Source organism: Cnephaeus nilssonii, assembly GCF_951640355.1.
Source record: "Cnephaeus nilssonii genome assembly, chromosome: 22".
Lineage (NCBI taxonomy): Eukaryota > Metazoa > Chordata > Mammalia > Chiroptera > Vespertilionidae > Cnephaeus > Cnephaeus nilssonii.
Genome location: NC_137093.1, coordinates 19,026,837 through 19,053,194, shown reverse-complemented (window position 1 = coordinate 19,053,194; position 26,358 = coordinate 19,026,837). Strand labels below are relative to the sequence as shown.

The window sequence follows — 26,358 nt, the reverse complement described above, 5'->3', positions numbered from 1 at the left end:
GGCTGAAATGCTAAGAGAACGTGCATGGAGGGAGGCAGCTTTTATTTATTTATTTATTTTGCAAGGGAGGCACCTGGATGCCAGGGACAGGTAGCAGGTGACATCCTATACAGATTAGTTCAGGCAATTAAGTAACTAGCCAAAGAAGCAGAGTTTTCTGAAATGCCTAGGTCTCTAAATGCTTAAAGCAGCCAAAACAGGTCTTTAGATTCCAAAGTCATTCCTGGAGGGTACAACTGTGGGCTCTTGACTCAGATGGCCTGGGTTCAAATCTTGATCATTGCACTTCCCAGCTTTGTGATTGCTGGAAAATAGTTTAGTCTTTCTAACTAAGGTTTCCTGCACATAAAAGAAGGTAATAATGCTATCTATATATAAAATATAAAACGCCAGCTACCATAACGACTGGAACGACCAGAGACCAGAACACCAAGCCCCTTGCCCAGGCTGGCCTGCCCCCCCCCCCCCCCCCCCAGGGAGCAGTTAGAGGCGCCCCTAGGCAACGGGATAGGGTGCAAGTTTGATGAGGGAAAGTCGAAGAAATAGGGGGGAAGGTCTTAAGGATCTGCAGGGTTGGGGTGGGCGGCCCGAGTAGGTTTGGAGTGTGCTGGGGAAGGAAGAAGAAGAGCAGATTAGAAAAGGGCTCATCACAGTACCTTCCTCATTGCGAACCAGGACGGCGCCAGCCGTGGACTGAAGGGGCGGCTGCTTCATGAGGGCGCTTGGGACCCACATGTTCATGTAGCGGCAGTACCCCCAAAACTTCACTGATTGCAAATAGCAAACAGCTGTCAACGCCAAAGAACAGAAAAATCCTCTCCAACTAGAGGCCCTGGACTTGCAACGGGACTGAAGGAAACACCACTTGAGGAGGAGCTAGAAGAACCGGAAGTGTACGACCGGAGGATTGTGGGATTGTGGGGGACACCTGGGCGCCCACCGCTAGAACGTGAACCTGTTATTGCGCATGTGCGTAGTCAGCCCTGTAGTCCTCAGTCTGGCAGTATTTGGACGTGACTTCTGGTGGGAAATTATTTCGATTGAGGTTTGCTGTTCCCTTGCGGCGAGGACGATCAGAATTAAAGGTTTCTGATCTTGGTTTGAAGCAGAGGAAAATGGGATAGTGATGAATAAGAAACTTTGGAGATAGTGAAGGGCAGTTTGTCCAGGCTGTTGAGAGCTCAGAATTAGAGTTTCATTGGGATAGAAATCCTGCTAACAGCACCTGATGCCTGAAATCTGAGCACTCTACTTTTAGGTTTTCCAGTTCAAGTTTTTGGAGACTGCCTATTAAAACATTCCTGGTTGGGGAGCACTTCCGGCGCCAGACGCTCACCATGAAGTTCAACCCCTTTGTGACCTCGGACCGCAGCCAAAACTGCAAAGGCCACTTCAATGCCCCCTCCCACATGCACCGCAAGATCATGTCTCCCCTGCTCTCCAAGGAGCTGCAGCACAAGTACAATGTCTGCTCCATGCCCATCCGCAAGGACGATGAGCATGTTCGAAGACATGACAAAGGTCAGCAAGTCGGCAAGGTAGTACAGGAGTACAGAAAGAAACATGTCATCTGCATCGAGCGGGTGCAGCGTGAAAAGGCTAACGGCACACCTGTCCATGTGGGCATTCACCCCGGCAAGATGGTTATCACCAGGCTAAAACTGGACAAAGATTGGAAAAAAATTCTTGAACGCAAAGCCAAATCTCGACAAGTTGGAAAAAGAGAAAGGTAAATATAAGGAAGAACTTACTGAGAAAATGCAGGAATAAATGTAACCTGTCGTATAATGACAATTTAGCTATAGGTTTTTAGCCTGGTATGTATTCCTTTAAAATTGTTCAAAATGTCTCTGGAATATTGTTTCCTTCCTGGTTATTGATATGTGGCTCTGTATATCTATTGTTGCTGCTTGGATTAATTTTATGAATAAAAATTGGAAATGTTTCTTAATTCAAAAATAAAAAAAGTAAGTAAGTAAGTAAATAAATAAATAAATAAATAAATAAATAAATAAAATATTCCTGGTTGGAAAGTGTTTGTATAGAAGCCCATAAGTATTAAGTATTTGCTATGTTTACCATGCTTAGCTCTCTGTAAGGAATATGGAATAATATTAAATGCCTCATGTTCTCAAGAAGCTTGAATTTTAAAATAAAAAATAAAGAAGAAACATAAATATTAAAAATAAAAAAAAGAAGCTTGAGTTTTAGGGGTGAAATCAGGCAGGCAGGCGAGTGGTTAGGGGCCATCAGGAAGACAGGCAGAGTGGTTAGGGGCGATCATGCAGGCAGGCCAGTGGTTAGGAGCCAGCGGTCCTGGATTGTGAGAGGGATGTCCCAAAGGTCCCAGATGGCGAGAGAGTGCAAGCACGAATTTCATGCACCAGGCCTCTGGTACATTTATAAGTTCATAGTGAATTTTAAAGGAGATAATCCTATAAAGCACTTGACATGATGCCTGACACATAGTAAATACTTAATACATGCTTTAAAAAAAATGGCCAAATCATAAAATAAATATTGTGAATTAGCCCGAGAAAGTAGAGGCAAAAGAAATGAAAGATTTTCTTAAAAGCAAAGGGAAGTGCACTGTATTAATATTGTGGCTGCAGTACCAAATTAGCGCACACTCTGTGACTTAAAACAACAGACATTAATTCCCCCGCAGTTCTGAAGTTCAGAAGTTCAAAATCAAAGTGTCCACAGGCTCTGGCTCCTTTGGAAGCCTCTGGGGGAGAATCTTCCTGCCTCTTCCCCCTTCCGAGAGCTCTAGGTGTTCCTTGGTTTGTGACCACTTAACTCCAATTTCTGCCTCTGTCTTCACACAGCCTCCTGCTCTCTGTGTGATGTCCTCTCCTCTTCCATCTCTTATAAGGATACTGCCTTTGGATCAAGGGTCCACCCAGATACTAGCATATCAGATCTTCAACTGTTACATATGCAAAGACACTTTTCCCAAATAAGGTCACATTCACAGATTCTAGGGATGAGGATGTAAACAATACCTTTTTTGTGGGGGGTCGTAGAGCAAGTAGACAGAATCCAACCCACTGGAGGTGTTGATTAAGCAATTATTGTTAAATTTAAATTAAGTAGTAAAATTTAGTTAAGATCATCTTTAAAAAGGGTATCCTCAATAGTGTTCATTAAAGTTAGTCAATCACTGTGGAAAAATATATATCTTAATCAAAACATATTTTCAGAGGGCAATAATGGTCTAATGTAGAACTGTGTTGTTTTTCTCTACTTGAGGGTGTGTGTGTGTGTGTGTGTGTGTGTGCGTGTGTGTGGCACATAACAGGTAAACATGTAAACTTCATAATGCAGGATGCTTAAGTTGCCTAAATAAAAGTGCACTGTCTTTTTAGAGTTTTTCTTGTCAATGTTATCTATTAGATCAGGTAGAGTCTTAAGACAGTAACCGTTTTAGTGCAAGTAACCAAAGGGGAGGCCACTGTGATGGAAGTCACTGGAGTTGGAATCCTTCACTCACTGACTATCCTCTAGCCAAGTGTTAACTGTATCACCATCTCATACTCTTAGAGTTGCCTCATCTATAAAATGGGGGGAAGTCCTCTTTCTCTTCTTAACTTTCACCATAAATACCCAGTCCCTTGAATTCCTTATCTGTTCTCCAGAACTGGCCTGAGCCGGGGGACAGAGCACACCACCAGTGACGTGGGGATGGAAAACCATAAGGACAAACTTTTCCTTCAAAAGTCTTCTGTTTGAGAACCAGAGGCCAAGCTTACTTCTATAAAAGAGTTCACTCTAATATGATGGGAAGACCGAAACTGAGACTGGGATGTCAATAAGAACCTAGGAAGCTCTGGGAACCAGCTGTTAGTCCTTCTCTGAGGATCACATCTCTCACCCATCCCACCTCCACCTCTGTCATGGCAATCAGCTTCTGCCTGCGCATCAGTTCCAGTCTTCTGTCACTGGGCACCTTCCTTTGCTCGCACATGGCTTTGCGCCCTTATAACTGAGCAGCACGTGGCTTTTGCCATCTTCTGAGCTCACATCTACCTTGTGTCATCTCCCAATGCACCCTGTCAGCTTCTGCCTCCATCACTATCTCCTTCAATCTCCAAGTTTACCAACCTCAAGTTACCTAGAAAATAAACTAATCAAACACACATTTCCTTCTGAACTAGTGCAAAGTTATCAAGAATATGGATGTGTTGCCCTTGGGCAAAGGCCAATCAGCAATAGATAGGAGTGGCCACCTGGAGAAAAACACAGCTACTGTCCTTCAGAGGGATTAAATGTGGATTAGCTTCACCTAAAAGGTGGATGAGGCTAACAGGTATGTGACTGCCCTTCTTTGAGAACCACATCCCCATCCCCCAAATTTTCCAGTTCCATGTGAGCTACTGCGTTCATGTCCAAGTCCACCTTCTAACCACAGTTGATTTGCTCAGGATGCTACACATATAACCAGTTGGACCAACAGTTCCCTTCTCCTCGATTACTGGAGTTTATGAGAGATTCATATGGGCCTCCTTCATTTCACTAAAGCCATAAATCTTGAGTGTTACAGGTGGCCATGTTTTTTGCCATATGTAGAAATTGATATCCAACATGAGACAAAGATGCCAACCCACAGCAGGGAAAAACTGATATGCAAGATGAAGAGGCTCCTGCCAGCATTTCAAGTACCAGCTATGCTTCCTCCAGAGACACAGCTGCCTCTTTGCCTTTCCAGATCTGCTTTGCTATTCAGACTCCACGAATCCCATAAGATACCCCAAGGTACTTACATCAGGGTGGCCACTTTGCTTCAGCCAGTTCTTATTAGGTCTCTGCTGTTTTCAACCACAGCGGTCTTAGCCATCTTAGAGAGGTATAGGCAGGAGGGGCGATAAGACTTCTCCAGAACACACCTTTACACGTTGCCGACAGCCCTACCCAGACTTGGCCAGGATTCCCATCTGTAGCATTAGCCTCAACAGAGGCTAATGTACTATTTGTCTTCAACAGAAGCCGCATGTGTAATACACAATAGAATTGATTATTTTGCTGATATATATTGGGTGCCTACCGTGTGACAGGCATTAGGCTCTGTGCTGGAAATTTAATAAAGAATAAAACAATCTGCTGGTAGAGCCATGATATTTCAAACTCATTTTTATCATCGAATTCTCAGGAAGAAGTGTTCGCTATGACTGAACACTCTACCTCAACCCACACACCACCACTGCAAGACAAGAGCATTTGCAAACCCAGTACTCTCCCCCTCTCCATATGCTTTTGACTATACTGATCTACTTAAGCCAAACAGAAAGCACTGGGGTCTGCCAGCTTCAGTGATTGGAAGGAAGCCCTCTGGAGACTCTTTCCTATCACTACATTTGGGACTTTCTTTTCCCTTGATTCCCACGTGTAACTAGAGCAAATAAATACAAGTCAAATCAAGCCATTTTTAACAAGGTTCCTGAAAGGATAAAACAAACTACTGTATATAGCTACCTGGTCTCCACATGTGACTTCTAAGCTCCTTGAAGACAAAGAAGTTACTTGATTTCCTCAACATTTAACATTTTCTGAGGCCTTTCTAAGTGTTCTTCACTATTCTAGGAGCTGGAGGTTCAGTGGTGAGCAAAGAAACAAAAAACAACAAAAACAAAAAAATTCATTCCAGTGTAAAGATGAAGAATAATCAAACCATAGGTTACCTAGGTTACATAGGCCAGGTGATTCCTAGGGCTATGAAGAGTAATCGTGTGGGTTACAGGGAGTGAGAGGCCTGGCCAGGTGAGAGGAGGCATTTCTAAGTAGTAGGACAGGGATAGAGATGGAAGACATCAGTAAATAGTTGTTATTTAAAGCCATGGAAGTAGGAAGTAAATTTAGGTAGGACAGAGGTATGAAAACTTAGCCATGCAGCATTCCGATTTAAGAGATTGCGGTGATTAGGAGATACTAGGAGTGGAAACTCAGGCATGACCAAGGAGAAGGAGGAAACCAAGAGCGGAGTCTGTGAAACCAAGTGAAGAAAGTTTTCCAAGAAGGAGGAGCAAAATAACACGGCAAAATGTGGATGAGAAGTAAGATGTAACGTGAGATGGATAACCTTGACAAAACAATTTCACTCGTGGGGTGGAGACAACAAAATCTTCAGTAGATTGAGATCAATAAAAATCTGGAAATAAAGAAATGGAGTACAGACAACCATCTCAAGGAGTATTACTGAGAGGAATGCAGAAGTAAGATGCTAACTAGACATCCCTGCTGGGTGATGAGGTGTGAGGAGCAAGGGTCTTGAGCACTGAAGCAGGAGGGAAATCTAGTACACAAGTGGGAGGGTCTGCTTTAGATGGGGCAAGCACAAAGCTCATCAACTCTAATGGGAACAAAGGCAGAATATGTGGGTGCAGATGAAGGGATTGTGATAGGGTTAGAGTGCTGGATTATTTCTGAGTACTGCTATTGTCTCAGTGAAAAAAGTATAAAATTATCTGAGGGTAGAAGAGGGAGTTTTGTTACTTTAGGCGAGAAATGAAGATGTGGGAAAACTGATCAACTAAGGCAGTGGTCAGCAAACTGCAGCTCGCGAGCCGCGGTTTGCCGCTCTGTTGACTGAGTTTGCCGACCACTGGACTAAGGGAATTGTAGGATTGGCCAGCAGTGCTAAATATCCATTTGATATTTTTGGTCTCAATTTAAAGGAACCCCAGTAGTCTGTGCAGTAGCCATGGGAGGTATGTAACTCAGACCCCCTTTCAAGAGAGAACTTGAGTCAGCTGGAGGAGGGCAATTAGCTAACAGCCTCCCTGTGCAGTGGGATCTGACAGGCATTTGAGTCAAAGCCATGCTCTTCTTGGCAGATCCTAGCCCATAACTGAGCACAGAGAAAGGTCTCCTCATGGGACTGCTCTGCACCGTGCTCCTCATTGGGCTGGCCAAGACTTTCTCAGAATTGCGGCAGAATCCAAGGCCCTCCCTCCTCTCTCACGTGTATCCAATTCACCTCATTCTGAAAGTTTTCCTTGACCACCCTGGTCCCTCTTCAGCTTTATCTTTCAGATGGGTTACCCTTTCCCCTGCCCACTTCAAACTCCATTGGGCATCTGCTTCTGAGAAGTTCCACCTACCACCCCATGGTCATGAGTCTTCTCCTCCAGGCTTCTTCAGTAGCTTCAGTCATGATCCACACATGAAGTGAGCTCGGGACAGACTCTCCCAGGTGAGCATGAAGAAATAATAGAGGAGCAAAGAAATGGAGAGTTCCCGGCATATGCAGATTCATCTTGCACATGGAATCCACACTGGTTAAGAAGAGGAATGAGACCCTGAGGATGGGGATGTTTCCTAAAATGGTGGGGGAGTCAAGCCATGCAGTCAGGCAGGCTTATTTTTTATCTCACAACCCCCTGCCCCTTTCTTGGAGAACTAGACTAGGGAAGACAGGGGCTGCTGCTGAAGACTATTCTTCATGCTCTTCTCACTTTGGGCCACAATCCTGAGAGGTCAAAAGAACAAATTTATAGTGCACACTTTCCTTGTGCAGGCATTGTGCTAGGCACCTGTCTCTATTATTCAAGTCTCTGAGCATTAAACTATAGGTAGGTAAGGTGAATATAATTTTATCTATTTTTATTTATGAAAACAAAACAAAACAAAACAAAACAAAACACAGAGACTCCAAGAGAAGTCATATAGTTAATAAATGGTGGATGCAGGAAGAGGCTTCAAAGCCTGAGCCATTTCCACAATACCTCATTGCTGTACTTGTCAGCTACAACTTACATATCAGAGCAAAGAATTAATTTCATCTTATGTACACAGAGTTTATACAGTATGCAAATGTATATGTAAATGATCATTCTAATTTATACAAACAAAGATGCAAATATATCCGTAGGTTTACAGGAAACTGGTAAAATTACTTTACCTCAGTTGACCCACCCTTAGGGCTCCAGCAAATCTGAATCACCCTAATATAAATAACCCCAGTTGTCCATCTGAGAGCTACCCCTTTAGCATTTACAACATTGAGTCTCTGCCCCCCACCCCCCGAGGATATTTAGACTCCTCATGCTGTTCCTCAGGACTAAGATAAACGTACAAAACAAAACCTCTCAGGAAGTTTTCTGTCTCCAAACAATAAGGCAAGAATCTATGCCTGTGTACTGTCCTTGGGGATTCAGGCCCCCACACAGCTCTGGCCTTTAGCAGCCTGATTTCTTTAATCACAGATTTACCTGAACTTTGGGCACCCAGGATTCACTTTCTCTGTTCTCACCTCCCATACGCAGATGAGGGTTATGAGCAGGAAGCTTCATTTGAGAGGTGCTGGGAAAACTAGGGCCGCCCCCTTCCTCCCACTCAGTTCTCTGGGGCCTACGGTCTGGAGCCTGACCAAGATGTAGTGCCTCCATTAAAATGTAAGCCCCCTTGGGCTCATCAGGTTTTGTCACCTAATATTTATCTCAGATGAAAACGCTGATTGAAATGCACTGTAAGGCCCTAGCTGGTTTGGCTCAGTGGATAGAGCATCAGCCCGCAGACTGAAGGGTCCTAGGTTCAATTCCAGTCAAGGGCACATGTCTGGGTTGCAGGCTCGATCCCCAGTGGGAGGCGTGGAGGAGGCAGCCAATCAATGATTCTCTCTCATCACTGATGTTTCTATCTCTCTCTTTCTCTCTGAAATCAATTAAAAAAAATTTTTTTAAAGAAATGAACTGTAGGATGAGGTGGAGAGGGAGCAGGGTGGAAATAGGCAAAGGAACCCTAAATAGGGGGCAATGGACAGGCCAGAAAGCAAATGCTGCCTGAAAAAGTGACTTCCCCAAGGCCATACACCTTCCGCTGATGGCCCTCTGCAGGGTGGGCCTGGTGACTCGCCAGCCACCTCTGCTCACTCACCCTGTGCTCCAGCACGCCCCGTACTTGCTGAAGCTTCTCAACCAGACATTTCTCTGAGCCTTTGACACACGGGTCCCTCTTCCTGAACCCTTGCCATCCCACATCTACCTGGTTGTTAGTTACCAGCCAAGAGTCCACGCCAGCACTGCTCCTGTGTCATTCCCCTTCAGGTGGGATCTGTGCTAGGGCCTCCCTGCTTGTGCTCCCAGCACTCCCCGCGCAGTCCCAGAGGACAGAGAGCCTGTTTATGTATTCCCATATTTCCAGCGTCTAGCTCAGTGTCTTAAACAAATCGTTTTAATAAGTATTTGAGTGACTCCCGGAAACTCCATTACCCCATTTAGCACGTTGTCCAATAGCTGTTAGATTGTCTGTCCCCGGGCCCCATGAGACTGTTACATTTGAAGAATTGTGTCTGTCTATTCCTGTTTCCCGGGGAGCTTGGCACAATGCCTGGCCCAGGAGGGATGCTCAATAAATAATTTTTGAGCTAATTAATGAACTTAAGCCAAATGCACGTACACCGGTAAACTGGATTACAGTCACGGTGGGAATGGCTTCTCCTCCTTCCTGTATCGCTGTCCTCAGCTCTCACTGGAACATGGTTTGAGCCACATGGTTGACCCTCCGCACCGACACACCCACAGCCAATGACCCCATCAGCGGCAGCTCTGCACCTGGTTAAACACCCAGCCCCACCTGCGTGCTTTATTATCCCGCGGCAGACACACATCCTCCATCGCCTCTTCTTCCCTCCTTTTCCTCTGCTTCTGGAATGAAGGTGCTGCGGGCCCGGCCTCACTCCGACACTCATTACTCTGGTATTGATGGCCTTCCACCTCCCTGTTATTCTGTGAAGATTAGAAAGCAGAGACCTTTCTTGGGCAAGGGAATGGGTTTTGTCAGTATTCTGTGCGTAACAGCAGAAAGTATAATAAATTCTGGCAGTCAATCGAATATGACATGATAATGAATGTTAACATCATGTGCCCCCCTTCGCCGACAGAGGGGAAAGTCATGTTAGATTACAGCGACACACAGGCACAGTGCTATTTCTATTTGCCTCGCTCTCTTTCTTCTCCTTTCCCAGGTTTGACCTCGGTGCCTGCTCAGCTCCACCCCTCCATCCCCAGCTTCATTTGCCAGCGTTGCTCAGAAACATGGCTTCAATTCCCAAGGCTCCGCATCTTGTCTGTAAGAAGCCTGACCTCAAATGGAACTTCCCTCCCCCAGACTTAACTAAACCCCCTGCCTGGAGAGCCCTCCTGCGGTAGCAGAGCAGCCCCCCCCCCCCCCCGCTCCCCACCCCCCAGTCTGCAGCAGGCTGAGTGGGATAACAGCCCAGGAGTGCACTGTGAGGTGAATCCCAAGTTCAATGCCAGCTCCATGCAAGTGGGGGGGGGGGGGGGTAAGATGCCTGCTCCTCCCCCACACTGTGCATATGAGACAGAACCCGAACCAAAAACCTGCTCCTTGCCTTAGTTTTCCCTCAAATGACTTGAGAGCAGATGCTTGGCCTGCTATGTTGAGTTTAAAAATCTGAGTCCCATAATCTAATCCACGGGCTCAGCATTTTCTCAGTTGCATGATTATTAATAAAGGTAATCATATTTAGAAGTGTTTTAGCAATCTTACTATCATTCACTCCATTAGGCTTTTCTAGAGAAACATGCGTTAGCAGCCCCAGGTTTCTCCACTAGCCAATCAGAACCTGTCCTCTTTGGTCAGCCAAAACATGTGATAATTGGCCTTTTATCATGGAGCGAAAGGTGACCTTCAACTAACAATAATCATTAGTAAGCCATGGTGATATGGCAAGCATTATACCACTTAATCAATACACTTAAACATATAATATACATTATACATATACAATAATACATATTCTAAGTGTCAGAGCCATAAAGTCATGAAGTGTCCAGAGATGGCATTAGTCCCTCCACTTTACCCATCAAGCAATGTATAAGGAGTCAGCGTGAACCACACAACCAGGCCTATTCTTTCATTGTGCGGGCATCTCCAATACTCATCAGTATAAATTGATTGGAGATACAGAAGGCTTGCTTGAATAGTTTCAGATAATGGAAAGGTAGAAAGGACAGCTAAGTTAATAATAACGTATTATTATTATTACTGACATCTGATTACTACTTTATAATTTACAAAGCATTTTATCTACATTATTTTATTGGGTCCTCAAAAAATAAAAAAAAGTAGGCATTAATAATCCTACTAATTTTACAGATAAAGAAACAGATGTGACCTAATCAACATTCACAAGTATTTAAAATACAGACTAAACATGAGGTCCCCAAACAACAAAGTTAAATTGAATGGCAATGATGATTTTAGTGTTATTCAGGTGTCACTTTACAGTTTTAAACTATTTTCACATACAGTTTTAACCCTTTGCACTCGGATGTCGAGTGTGACTCGGTTAGCAGTAGAATAAAGGAATCGAAAAAAGCAAGCGAGTGCAAAGTTAAAATTCAATTGCGTAAATATGCAGACATTTTAAAAGATGCCTCTTCAGCCCAATCCTCCTATATCTTGATATATTTTTCATAGGGAAATAAACCAAATCAAAGCATCTGTACCCAACAGTCTCCATTGCATCACGTTGTCTTCTCCAAGACAATAAGGGACACGTGTTGCAGGGAGTGGGCACTCTTGGGCCCTTTTCCCCAGACCAGCCTCAATCCAGGGCCCACTCCCATCTGCCCTCCCTCAGCTCTGCCCCTCATTTGATTGTTCACAGGCTGGATCCAAGGGAACCTGGTTTCAACAGTGAAAGGGCAGTCATTGCCTTGAAAGACAATGGGCAGCTGTAAACATATTTCCCCTCCCAGCTTCTCTACCTGCCCATGATGGAAGAAGCTGGATAGAAAATCTTATCTAGGTTGGGGGAGTAAAAAAAAAAAAGAAATGCTGATGTTATAATGTTAGTTGGAGAAATAGGACTTAAAATTATACACACAAGTATACACACAGGATGACCTCAACTGTATGTTTAATATCTTTTTATTGATTTCAGAGAGGAAGGGAGAGGGAGAATGATAGAAACATCAATGATGAGAATCATTGATCAGCTGCCTTCTGCACACCCCCCACTGGGGATTGAGCCCACAACCCAGGCATATGCCCCAACTGGAAACTGAACCATGATCTCCTGGTTCATAGGTTGATGCTCAACCGCTGAGCAACGCTGGCCGGGCTCAACTATGTCTTAAAAAACTGTTTTTAATGACTTAGAGGCTATTTATGCTCCTGTTGATGGTAACTTTGACCTTGATAATTATTATGTCTTACTTCTATACTCAGAAAAACATGATCAACAGAATGGGTGACACTGGACCTACAGTGGGTTGTATGAAAAAGCCCTCACCTCAAGATGCGGCTTCTAAAAGTCACCTCCACAGTCAACTGAGCAGGTGGAAGTCTATCTGTCCTAAAGAATTTGCCAGAAACTCCCTTGGACAGAATGGGAATGTGACCATCTCCAGGGAAAATAGCTCGATGTATTTCAAGCTCCTAATGCTCCGTCTGGCAGGTATATGTCTTTAAATGCCAGGATTTATAAGTAACTGTGCACACGTGCTCCAAGATCATTTATGTATTTTCCCCAAGTCGCTGAAAGAAGAAACCAAGTGTTTCCCATTTCTGGCTCTTACCAGCTCCACTGTAAATAGTATCAACAATCCCAAGTGCCAGGTGCTGTGGTCCAGGCGTTACGCTAGACCAGTGGTCGGCAAACTCATTAGTCAACAGAGTCAAGTAAACAGTACAACGATTGAAATTTCTTTTGAGAGCCAAATTTTTTAAACTTAAACTTCTTCTAACGCCACTTCTTCAAAATAGACTCGCCCAGGCTGTGGTATTTTGTGGAAGAGCCACACTCAAGGGGCCAAAGAGCCGCATGTGGCTCGCGAGCCGCAGTTTGCCGACCACGGCGCTAGACCAGTGGTCGGCAAACTCATTAGTCAACAGAGCCAAATATCAACAGTACAACGACTGAAATTTCTTTTGAGAGCCGAAAACCGACTTCTGCGCATGGGCCGCGAAGTTTCAATCGCGCTGTACGTGCGCGCCCGCACGTGTTATTTTGTGGAAGAGCCACACTCAAGGGGCCAAAGAGCTGCATGTGGCTCACAAGCCGCAGTTTGCCGACTACTGCGCTAGACATTTCAAACTCGATGGCCTTAATCCATGATATGCAAAGACTTGTAACTTGTACCATGTTCTATGATTTTTTTTTCTGCATGTTCTAAGAATTCCTTCCTCCTTTTCCCTGCTGTACCCTTAGATTTCATTCCCCTTTCCTTGGGCCTCTGTACCCTGTCAGTCCTGTCAGAGCCATTGTTGTTAGAGGCAGAAGGGACCTGGGAGAGCGTCTCACTTGACCCCTCATTCTGCAGATAAGTCACTGGTGGCACAGGAAGTGAAATAATTTGCCCAAAGCTGGCCAGGTAGTCAGTCGCAGGGCCAGGCCACGAGCACAGACACAGAACTCTTTTCATTGCACCTTGAGGTTAACTGATCCACTTACCTGGAGAGACAGAGCTGTGTATAGGAAGAGTGCCCTGTAGTCACCCGGTCTGGCTCTGATGTCCCTCTGACATCAACCAATCATCTGGTCTGGGAAGGTTACTGCACTCCAATCCTGGAGTTCTTGCTTCTATAAAAACCATCCAGAAGGACTCCTATGGGGGTTGGGTGAGACAATAATTGTGATAAAAACACTTCATAAACTGCAGAAAGATTATATAAACTGTAGGCATTGTTATTTTGACTACTAGTTAAACACCTTTCCAGAGTATTTGCAATTTTTAGGGGGTGGTTAAATTACTTTATTATATTTTATCAGTCCTCCAATTCTTTTTTCATTGTTGTCACTATTACAGATGTCCCCCATTTCAATCCCTCTTTGCCCACCTCCACCCAGTCCCTGCCACCCCTCCCCTGGCCATCACCACACTATTGACTGGGTCCATGGGCTACGCATATACGATCTTTGACTACTCTCTTCACCTTATTTTATCCAATCCTCCACCCCCGCCCCTCTGATATCCAGCAGTCTGTATCCATGCCTCTGGTTCTATTTAATTCAGAGTAGTTGCATTTTAAAAAAGAGATTTTAACCTGATAAAAATCCCAGAAGTAAGGTGCTCTCAAACATTGCTGGTGGGGATGTGAATAGCTATAATGATCTGGCAAGATCAAGAGCCATTAAAATTCAAAATATACATATACTTTGCCCATAAATCACACTTATTAGCACTGAAATCTAAGAATGAAAGCGGAGAGCTAGAGAGTGTATGTACGAAGACATGCACTGCAGCGTCGTTTGTGGGGACGCTGAGTGGAAAGAAACGGAACGCCCTCCAGGGGGGACGGTGAAGCGCCCGGTAGAACTCACACCGCAAAACATTTTTCAACGACTAAAACGAATGTGTTCTTGCTCGATCTATATCTATCGACCCAGAGGAATTTCTGTGATACATTGTTAAGAGAAAAACAAGTCACAGAGAAATGTACTTCCTTGATTTGGGTTTTGTAAAACTATGACGGAAATAAGTCCCCGTGTTTGTGTTGAAAAGGAGTCAGGGAGAGAGGGAGCAGGAGACAGGGGAGTCGGAAAGAAAGGGAATAAGCAAGAAGGAGGTCTCGTTAACTGAAAGTAATGAGTGCTCAGGACGGTTAGCCAATGGGAAAATAAATTCAAGATCAAGTTGGCGGGGAGGCATCCAACATGATCAAAGGCCGGAGGCTCTGCCCTGGCTGTGGCGGCCTCTCCCTGCGTCTCCCTCTCTGTTCAGAAGCCTCGCCTTTCATGGGGTTCATTGTCAGGGGGAGGTGCCTGCAGCTGCTGTGGTCGGGGCTCGCCTTGCCCATGTCTGCTGGGAAGCAGGGATCTGCAGGGGGAGCCCATCCGTGCTTCTGGATTTACCCCCGTCTCACTCTTGCTTTCTCCATTAATATTTAGGATGGAGCCTAACGTGCAAACCAGATTGTAAAGCAAGAGGCAAGCAATCGAGCGCTCTCGACAATAATGTTGCACCCTTCAGAGCACAGAGCTGATGGGCCTCAGCACATAATTACCAGTATAGATTGTTGTTCTAAGGAATAACGTTTTTTTAATCATAATAAAACACTCCTACACTGGCAGAGAGCGCTGCATGTACGCAGGCCTAGTCGCTTCACTATTGCCAAGCACCCAGACTCGGCTCCAAAGGAACCTCAGACAGGGACAGATTACACGTGTAGTTGAAGAAATAAATTTAAGTTCTAGCCAGGAAGCCCACGTGGCAAGAAGGCGAGGCAGCTGGTTAACAAACAGGTGTGATGTTGACATTACATAATCTTAGAATGTGCTGTTACTTCCAGGCCACTGGGAGTGGGGCGATGTGTATCCCAGTAAAGACAGCTGTTACTAACTTCTCAGAGGCCAGCGTATCTGGAAAGCTTTCTCCTCACCCTGTAAAGTTGACTGTTCCTTTCTTCATGCATCCTTACTACGTTAGGATACTCCTTCTACTAAACGCCCACTCCACGGCACTGCTATCATTTATTTGCATGTCTTATGTTGAGAGCGTGCTCATGGTTATGTCAGCCCTTTCTCCCCATAGCTTAGCAGGTACGAATCCTGATGAGGGCCAATGCCTGTTAAATAAACCTGCTCCTTCTCTCTAAGGCAATCCACAGGCACAGCAAAGGGTGCAAAGCTCCAGGCTGGGAATCAGGAAAAGTGAATTCCAGTTCCAGCTCTATGACCAACCTCTCCATGACTTCAGACAAATCACTGGCTTCCCTGGGATTAGTTTACCCATCTGTGAAGTGGGCACAGCACAAAATGTTGAGATTGGGGGGAAAAATAAGGGACTGATGAGGGAAATCATGAGCAAGCAGGCAGAAACACACACACACCCTTCTCAGGCCCTCCCTACCTTGTGCGGCAGCAAAGTCCTGCCCTCCGGTGAGAGAGCTCAGCCTTCCCCGCCTCACAGAAGCCTTCCATGCCTATCCAGAGACTTGGTTCTCACTGTTCTACTCCGGGATGACTTATTAGAACTCCTTTTCTCCGCCATGCTGCAAGCTTTTTGAGCGATCTGGGAGGTGGTGTATTTTTATCTGTGTATTTCCAGGGCCTCACGTAGCACCTGGCCAACAGTCAGCACCCAATAGCAATTTGATTAACGAGCAAGCAAATAGATGGATGAATGAACAGAGGGAGGGAAGGAGGAGAAATTTTGTATCTTGGGTTCTGGTTTGGTTAAAATGCCTCTGAGCTGATCTAATCATAGAACTGATATCTTCATGTTATTTGCCGATATATAAACATCAAAATAGCATGAAAGTTCTGCAAGATTTGGGGACTTGACATTTAAATATGATTCCTCTCTTAATCTTCTCTTGTTTAAATTAATTTGGTTCACCAGCAATATCAGGATAAATCACACTCTCAATAGAATATTTTCCCAAACATGGGTGGAAAGGGAAAGAAATGTCTATTATGGACATCACATAAGGTCTTTCATTTAATCCTCTAACAATCCTCTAAGGTCAGTGTTTTAAGCCCATGTTATGGGTGAGGAAACTCAGATCTAAGAGGTAAAAATGTCATCCATGGTTATTCCTAAGGAATGGTCACTCTGCAGAGCCACAATTCATCAGGAGCCAACCTAGTGGCCTACAAAATATCTATAAGAAAATGATTTCTGCCCGAGCTGGTTTGGTTCAGTGGATAGAGCATCAGCCTGAGGACTGAAGGGTCCCAAGTTCGATTCCGGTCAAGGGCACGTGCCAAGGTTGCAGGCTCAGTCCCTAGTGGCGGGGGGGGGGGGGCGGGTTGGGGGGAGAGGGGGCATGCAGGAGGCAGCCAAGCAATGGTTCTCTCTCATCATTGATATTTCTATCTCTCTCTCCTTTCCTCTCTGAAATCAATAAAAATATATTTTAAAAAAAGAAAATATTTCCTGTCCATCTCTATAGAAAAATCATAGAGACATAATGTACATTGAAGAAGTATGGGGAGGGGAAGCGGTAACTGGTTCATTTATCTGTGTATTTCCAGGGCCTCACATAGCACCTGGCCAATAGTCAGCACCCAATAGTAATTCAACCAGGCATTAGAGGGCGTTCACCATCCCCATCTCTGGCCTGCCCACGAGACCTGCCTTGACTTTGTCCAGCCTGAGTTGGTCGCTGCATACATACTCACCCAAGAGCCTACTTCCCATCTCCCTGGAGTGAGGAGCCCCACAATGTGGAAACCCACCTGTGGTGGCCTGCTCAGGAGGCACGAAGGGGCCAGGCTGCATATAAATGGGCTCTTTCACTTAGCAGGAGGCAGGTAATTTCTTTTGTCCCTGCTGATGCATTATTGATTGTGATGAATGTCTGAGTGGGAGACCATTCCAGGAGCCATTAAACAATAATTTCATCTCCGCTGGGTAATTGATTGTCAGGGGCTCACAGTGACCAGTTGTGAAGTGGCGAATGTTTTCATTTGGGGCAGGGTGTGAAGGAAAGATTGCATGATTTATTTATCAAATAGCAAGCCCAGTTTTCAGGAAGAGAAAGCTGAGGTGGAAGTTGACCTTCTCGGAGACTCGGGCAGCCTTTCTCCAGAGGTCAGATTTCTGCTTTAGGAATTATTAGGGATGAATCAGGGACTCTCGCCTTTACCTCCTCCTAACTGCCACCATCTCTGAGCCACCTCCCTATCCAGCCAGAAATTCCTAGGCATTGACTTCCAAGAATTGACACTCCTCCCCCAGGACACAGCCTGTACACCTAAAACCCAAATGTGCATCTCTTAGTACAGGACAGTTTAGATGTCCTAATGGTACTATTATAATTAGCTAGTTATTAATTACTAGAGGCTCAGTGCATAAAAATTCATGCACTTGAGGGGTCCCTCAGCCTGACCTGTGCCCTCCTCGCAGTCCGTGATCCCTCTGGGGATGTCCACCTGCTGGCTTAGGCCCGCTCCCAGGAGCCCTCGGGGGATGTCTGACTGCGGCTTAGGCCCGCTCCCCAAGGGACATCCTTAGCACTGCTGAGAAGGCAGGAGAGGCTCCAGCCACACTGCTGCGCTCATAGCTGTCAGCCAGGCTTGCAGGTGAGCAGAGCTCCCCCTGTGGGAGCGCATTGACCAACAGGTGGCAGCCCCTGTGTTGAGCGTCTGCCCCCTGGTGGTCAGTGCACATCATAGCGACTGGTCGTTCTGCTGTTAGGGTCAATTTGCACATTATTCTTATATTCTGCTAGAGGCCCGTTGCACGAAGATTCGTGCAATAGACCTTCCTTCACCTGGCTGCCAGCACCAGTTTTCCTCCGGCACCAGGGACCCAGGCCTTGGCTCTGGCCACCCTCCAATCGGAGCAGTGGGAGGACCCTGCCTCCCACCAGCCCGATCAGCTGCCCCAAGTCCTGCCGCCCGCGCCTCTCGCCGGCCCAATCGGTCCCCCCTCAATTGGTCCCCCCTCAGCAGCGGCAGATCGGGAGGTGGGAGGCACAGGCGGCGGGACTTGTGTGATGGGGGCGGGCAGTGCGTGGGGGCCGCCATCTTTGCTGGGTTAATTTGCATAGCGCCCTGATTGGCTGTGGGCATAGCGAAGGTACGGTCAATTAGCACATTACTCTTTTATTAGGTAGGATATAGGATAGGAAAGGAGCAAAGGGGAGGCCAGACATTATAGGCATGTTCTCTGTAAAACACTGGGGGAAGAGTACTGGACAAGGAAGATAGATGCATGCCCAGTAAAGTTGTTATGATATAGGGAAGATACTTGCCTGTCAATCACACCTGGGGACAGAGATGGTTGGCCATAATGGGCGTGGCCACTGCAAGCACACAGAAATTGGAATATTTAATCCCCTGAACAAAGAAGTTCACTTTCTTTACCAGCAGGTGTGACTCAGTGGTTGAGTATCAACCTATGAACCAGGAGGTCATGGTTCAATTCCCAGTCAGAGCACATGCCCAGGTTGTGGGTTCAGTCCACAGTAGGGGGCATGCAGGAGACAGCCGATCAATGATTCTCTCTCATCATTGATGTTTCTCTCTCCCTCTCCCTTCCTCTCTGACATCAATAAAAATATATTTTTAAAAAACAACAACCCAAAAAGAGGAAGTTCACTCTCGGTGGGTTGCGCTTAGCTCCTAGCTTGCAGGGCCCTTTAGCTCCTGCTTCCTTTCATCCACCCCTATGGCCCATGGCCAAGCAGACCCCCCCACACACACCATGGACTAACGGACTGCAACTAGTCTAATGCTGGACTGGACCTGACTCCAACATGGACTGGAAACTCCAGACACTGGCTCTGATTCTAGCTCTACTGAAACCCCAGCTATACTTCTTCTATGACTGGATTAAGGGAAATGAGACTTTGGAAACGCGGGGATTTAATTCATTGCAAATAAAAATCACCTCTTCTCCTGTGTAAGTGTCAGAAAATTTCTTTTCTCGGGATACTGCAAGGAACACCCCCAGCAACAACCGAGGAAGACAAGACATGTTTTTCTCTGATAACACTTCTACTTGCCTTCCCAACTATTCAGTTCCTGGTATTTTCCAGTCCCCCTTGAAGCTAGGTATGGCGTGTGACCAAGTTGTATGTGAGATTTTGCCCCTTCTTGAACTATTTCACATATATATGACAGACTATCTTAGTACAGGACAGTATATATGTAATGCCTGGAGTTGTTTCTAGTGGCCTTCCTGGACCCATTCGGATGAGGGCCACACCTCATAATGGCGGAGTCTATATACATAACAATTTCATTAGTCATCATACTACCCATGCACTGCCAGCTTCCAAACATTATTTAAAATGAGAGTGAAATAAATGTCCTTCTTTTTTAATAATAGCTATTATTGGGGGTTTTGTGTTACTAATCCTCAGTAATGCTCTGAATCCTAGGTTTCTCATCACTACAGTGCAGAGAATGATTTAGAGCTACTTTACACATAAAGGAAGCGTTAAGAGTGAAGTTGAATTTTAAGTACTTACAGAAGAAATGATAAGAAGAAAAGGATAAGGGAGGGAAGGAGGAAGAAAGACCAGTGATTCGTGTAGACACTGGGCTCGCATGTTGAAAGAAGCCAACCAGGGACAAGGGCTGAGCTGGTCCTTGGAGAGACCCTCCCTGCAGCATCTTCGGGTTCTACCCAGCACAGGATGTTCTTCCCTATAGTTCCCCACATCCATGTACATGGACACAAAACCAGGTGGAGGAAGGCCCAGCAGGAAAGCTCAGAGTCCCATGTACAGGAGGCCAAGCAGGAAAAAGCCACCTGCTGTCATTTTCAATAAACTTGAAGAAGCAAAGGGGAGAAAAGCCATCTTTAATGCCGAGGAGGAGTGCTTATCTGTCTCCACCGGCTGCCAAAGGTGGATTTATCACGGGTTTCCTCCTTCCTCTCCTTTCTTTTTTTATTCACTACTCCATCATCTTGTCAGCTGGAACCACCGACTCCCTCAGAACCCTCCATCACCTCTCGCCGACCATCTCCAAAAAGGCCCTTCGAAGCCTTGGCCCATTCTTCACAGCCAACCCAGAGCCTGGCCTCTGAGATTGGAGCTCATGCTCGTGCCACAGCTGATGGACAGACAGACGGCTTCCCGTGACACCAGGGACCAGGCCTCCAGACCCTCCTAATTCCTAACTCCCTCCTTTTGTGCCTCTGAGCAAATTCCCCTCACCCACAGCGGCTTTTCCAGGGCGTTTCTACCCACCTCCCCCACACGCTTGCACTGACCCATGCTCTCCATGCCAGCGTTTCCTGTCCTATCTTGTCCCATGAGCAAGCACACGTCTGCAAGGCAGGAGTGTGTCCTTCTAGCAATGACTTTCTTTGCAATAGGTTTGTTTGTTTCGCTTCAAAATGATTTCAGCTAAAATGTGTTGAGCCTGTGGTCAATACCTCTATTGACACTGCCAGTTAATACTTACGCACATGCCCAGCTTCTATATGCAGACGTTTTAGAATGTCAGCCATCTCACAGCCATGACATCATGTAACTAGGATTTGAACCCAAGTTCCCTGCCTCAGAGCCTGCTGTTTCCCACCATGTCTGTCTGTCTGTTCATCAGTCTAGGAGGGATGGGGGGGCCATCCCCTTGGCCTCCTCCTCCACCCCAAGCAGCCACCGTGTGCTGTTGATGCCTCTCCCACCCACTCCCCTTTGTTCTAGAATCTAGAGCCACTGTCTACAGGGAAGCTCTGATCCCCTCCCTCGCCAAGCCTGTGCGTGACGTGCTCCTAGTTCTTTGGCTGACGAGTCCAGGATCTCCCCTTCAGCCCACCTAGAGGCTGTCCTCGGCACATCTGCGTAGAGAATGTTTTGCTTTCAGGAATCAATGCAGCAAGCGATTTCCCAGAAGCAAGTTTCCCTCCCTCAAAGCTCCCATAATGCTTGTGAGGGAGACACAAACAAGTCAAAGTCCTACACCAGTACTTGCTAAGCCATTCGTGTTTGTGGGCTTGAAGGAGCAGATCCTTTTATTTTTTCCCAAGAAAAAACTGAGGAACAGAGAGCTTAAGAACCTGTCCAAAAACACACAGGCAAGAAGGAACAGAGCCAGAATTTGCAGGTCTCCTGTGTGGACCCTCAATATACAGAACAAAACAGAGCTATTCTAATCAAGGTGAATAGGGAATCTTGAACTTCTCTCTAAGCCTTCCCTTCTTAACACCTCCCCCTCTCCCCAGCTCCAGCAGCCCCACAGAACCCGGGGATTCCATTTAAAACTGCTGAGCCTGGCCAGTGTGGCTCAGCGGTTGAGTGTCAACCTAGGAACCAAGATGTCGTTGGTTCGATTCCTGCTCAGGACACATGCTGGCTCCATCTCCAGTGTGGGGTGTGCAGGAAGCAGCCAATCAATGATTCTCTCTCATCATTGATGTTTCTCTCTCTCTCTCTCCCTCTCCCTTCCTCTCTGAAGTCAATAAAAAATATATTTTAAAAACGGCTGGAAAAAAAAAAACAGAACAGAATTTTTTAAAAACAAACTTGATTTCATTAGCTATATTATATATAAGTGAGTTCCTCTCCTCTCTGAGCAGGGCCCTAAAAAAAGACATCTCCCATGTTTAAAGACTCCAGGTCCTGGGGATGTTTCCCTGTTCATTACACTCAGGGCAAGGGCCAGGAGAGTCCCAGACCCTTGCAGACCACGCTCCCTCCTGTGCCAGGCACAGGGCAAGAGCACAGGGCATGCTGCAGGATGGTGGGTCTTTGTTCTGCAGCCCATAGCCGCCGGGCGTACAGCAGAGCTCCACACACAGTGAGTGCTCGGGAAATTTGTCCACCAGGTCAAAATTCTGTAAAACAAGCATGTCAAACTCGTAGCCCACAACAAATATATTTGTGGCCCAGCCAATATAATGGTATGTAAGCAACGTTTTAATAAAAATTGTGTAACTTAATTTTTACAATATCCTGTTATACATCATCTATATATATAAAACCCCAATATGCAAATAGACCAAAGTGGAACACAACCCATCGCTATGACATGCGCCAGCCACCAGGGGGCACGCATGGAACGTGGCAAGCGTCGGCCATGGCTGGATGGTGGAGCAGGTGAGCGGGGGTGCCAGACCAAGGCAGGGCACCGGTTTGCTGTCATCAGGGTGAGCCTCTGGTGGTTATTGAAAATTCTTTGCTCCCACATGCTGCAGTCCCGCCCATCGCTCACACCCGCTGCTGGCACCCAGTGCCGGTCCGATCGCCCCTGAGGGCTTCTCCACCTCCCTCTGCTCCTGAGGGGCAATTGGGGCAGCAGCTGCTGCTCGCACCCACTGACAGTGCTGGCCCCGTCCGCACCCGCTGCTGGCACCGGCCCCAATCGCTCCATGCCGTCAGTGGGTGCAAGTGGGGCTGGCACCATCAGCACATGGGAGCAGCAGAGGGAGTGGGGCTGCTGGCAGACAAGGGACTGGGGGGCTGCAGTGGGAGGGGCCCAGCGGGGGCACAGAGGATGGGCTGAGACCTGCCCCTATGCTCACCACAGCCTCGAGGCCCACAGTTCCTTTCAAGGTTCATGAATTCATGCCCTGGGCCCCTAGTTATTAATAACGAACTACAACCTTCGTTAATGACTGATACCATAATCCTGTTGCATTCATTTCTCTACGTGCCTTATGAGCAGGTGCACCATTTCTCTCCACTAATACTAGCAGTGAATATTTTAGTAGCTGATTGCCACGTCATTAGTCTTGGACTGACTTACTTGGTGTGCACAACAGGAAATATTTCGCTTTTGGAGAACAAGAAAAATAGGTTTATTTGCGTTTCACTTATTAATTTGTGCAGTTATTCAGTGTCTGGTAAGTTAACGTTCAAGAAAAAACATTAATTTTTATTAAAATGTTCTATTATTTTATGTTAATGATTACTCATTTATTTCAGCTCTTTGTATTCAGCATGTCTCTATTGAAATAAACCTATGTTTCTATGAAAATTGAAGCTTTTGGTTTTTTTGCGGCCCACATACTTAAACTTTGTTTACTTGGCCCATGTTAGGCTTTGAGTTTGACATGCTTGCTGTAAAAGCTCTGAAGGTACATCCATTCTTACATCTCCCAGCCTTCTTTTCTTGGTTAAAAAAAAATCAGACTGGCCCTGACCAAGGTTGCAAGTTTGATCCCCAGTCAGGGCACATATAAGAAGAAACCAATAAATGCATAAATAAGTAGAATAACAAAAATCAATGTTTCTCTCTCCCCCCCACATCCTCTCTCTTTCCCTAAAATAATCAATCAATAAAAAATATATTTAGCCCTGGACAGTGTGGCTCAGTTGGTTGAGCATTGTCCCATGCACCAAAAGGTCTCTGGTTTGATTGCTGGTCAGGGCACCTGCCCAAATTGCAGGCTGGATCCCCAGTAGAGGGCATGCAGGATGCAGCCAATCAATGTTTCTCTCTCACATGGATGTTTTTCTCTCTTCCTCTCTATCTCTAAAATCAATAAAAATACATTTGAAATATATATATATTTTGGTTTTAAAAAAATCAAACTATATTTTACTCCAAGCCACCTCAAATTTTGGAATTTTAGTTCCCATTCTTTAAATTACCTAGTGACCTAGCCCCAGATTTTTCAAATCCTTTATAAAAGAGAGAGTCCAGATCTCACCATGCTTATTCTCTCAGCAAATAGTTAACGAGCCCCTAGTATGTACCAGATGCAGGGGGTGATTGAATGCTGGGAAACAGAAATGATGGAGACAGTTCCTGCCTGCCAGGACCTCAGGGAAGAGGGCCCTGCAATCATATGAGCCAGAGAAATCGCTGCAGCAGGCCACTGGGGCCCGGGGGTTGGAAATCACCTCCTGGTGGCTTCTGTGTGCTGTTTTGATATTACTACGTGGGCACCCCACGATCTTATGTGACTTTCCAAGTGTTCCGGCCCCAACGAGATTACAAATATGTGTGGAGGGTGTGAAGTCACCGCCTTGGTGCACGTTCTGGCTCTGTTGCTTTTGCCTGTGTGTGTTTAGACACGTTCCTTAAATGCCCTGTTCCTCGGTTTTCTCTTTTGCAAAGTGTTGATGGTGAGAGGATTAAATGAAATAAGCTGAGAAGAGCTCCTGGCACACAGTGAGTTACTGAGAAGTGGGAGCGTGCCCATGCTTGTCTGAGGGACCTTGAGGACAGCCGGGACTTGGCAATGGACGAACTGCCCCCCTTCCCATGCCCTGGTCCACCACAGCACACAGTGTCCCCCGGTCCTCTGAATCTTTGTTTCTGTCCTTTTGTCATATCAAATCCAAAGAAGAAACCGCAGCCCTAGCTGGTTTGGCTCAGTGGATAGAGCACTGGCCTGCAGACTGAAGGGTCCCAGGTTCAATTCCGGTCAAGGGCACATGCCCAGGTTGCAAGCTCAATCCCCTGTAGGGGGCATGCAGGAGGCAGCCAATCAATGATTCTCTCTCATCGTTGATATTTCTATATCTCTCTTTCTCTCCCTTCCTCTCTGAAATCAATAAAAATATATATATTTTTAAAAAGTAGTATCCACCCAGTGCTCACAGACGAGGTGACACAACATCACCATGCACTGTAAGGCACCTTAAGCCAGAGGTCCCAGGTTGCAGGCTGTCATTCGAACCACTCACAAGTGCTCTGCCTCTCCACCATCAGGGCATGTGATGAGATGGCGCTTCCTCAGCCCCATTTCCTTGGCCAATGAAATGAGAGCAGAAGAAACTAATGTCGCCAAAATGTGATTGACATCTGTCTTTATCTGCTATGTGAAAGAGCCAAATTTGAGAAGGGGATCCTTCATCAGCCTGGTCCCCTCTGACAAACAACGCTATACAGTGTAAGCAAGAAATAAAACTTTATTTGAAGCCACTGACAAACAATGCTATGTAGTATAAGCAAGAAATAAAACTATCCGAAGCCACTGAGGTGTTGAATTTGTTACCACAGCATAAATCTAACTTACCCTGGCTGATACCGTCTAGATACAGTGGTTCTCAACCTTTCTAATGCCGCGACCCTTTAATACAGTTCCTCATGTTGTGGTGACCCCCAACCATAAAATTATTTCGTTGCTACTTCATAACTGTAATTTTGCTACTGTTAATGAATCGTAATGTAAATATCTGTGTTTTCCAATGGTCTTAGGCTCTACAGCAGGTTGAGAACCGCTAGCAGGGTCGCCTAAGACCATCTAGAATGATGAAGATAAAAGATTTCTTGTTTTCTGTCTAATGCCCCTTCCACAATCTCAAGTTGGTCTTTCCTACATGGTCACACCAGCCCATGGCCACTTCTTTCTTCTAACATGAAAGCATTTGCCAGACTGGAAACTCTCATCTCCTCCCAACACTTGACCCTGGTTAGACTAACGAATGACTGCTGCATGAAGAGGCAAAAAAAGTATTCCAAACCTCCTCCCCGACTCCTCCCCACACCCTGCCTGCTGGCCTCTGCCTAGACCAGTAATAGATAAAGCAATTGTGTTTTAATAAAGAAAATTGAATTACCTTTTCAGCATGTTAACAAATGGCAGTGCACACAGATCTCTAAAGATTTATGCCCACAATTTGCAAAATTATTTCTCTATCGATCAGCACATGTTTGTTTTCTGTGGGTTCAGTCAATTAAGTAGTAACATTCAGGTGGGAAAATGAGGCAAGCCCAGGAAGTCCCCGGTGCAGGCGGATACATGTTGCATTCTGTGACTGAGGGATGTCAGATGTGTAGGCAAGATGCCTGGGACCGTCCAGGGCAGGCACAGAAGGCCCCGGGAAGTCTGGGACAGGAGGTGACATGCAAGGGGGGTAGAAGGGAAAGGGGAGTTCAGAGGTGCCAGTGTTTGACGTGAGAATGCCACACTGCTGGTGGCTTTGACAGCTCTATCCCACAAGATAGATGGTGATGGGTGGTGAGCCTGGGCCTTAGGTCTGACAAGGAAAAGAAATGCCATGGGTGGATCAGAGTCAGACTGTAGGCAGCCTCATCAA

The 26,358-nt window shown here is 46.0% G+C and overlaps 1 protein-coding gene across 1 annotated transcript; it reads left to right on the top strand.

Annotated features, from left to right (window-relative positions):
* Positions 1 to 1,337: 1,337 nt before the first annotated feature.
* On the top strand, positions 1,338 to 1,733 carry LOC307094448 (ribosomal protein uL24-like; the record flags this gene model as incomplete). The annotated part of the gene is made up of 1 exon (XM_079763276.1): positions 1,338 to 1,733. One exon carries the CDS (start codon positions 1,338 to 1,340, stop codon positions 1,731 to 1,733), a length of 396 nt encoding a protein of 131 aa, XP_079619402.1.
* Between the last annotated feature and the right edge of the window lie 24,625 nt (positions 1,734 to 26,358).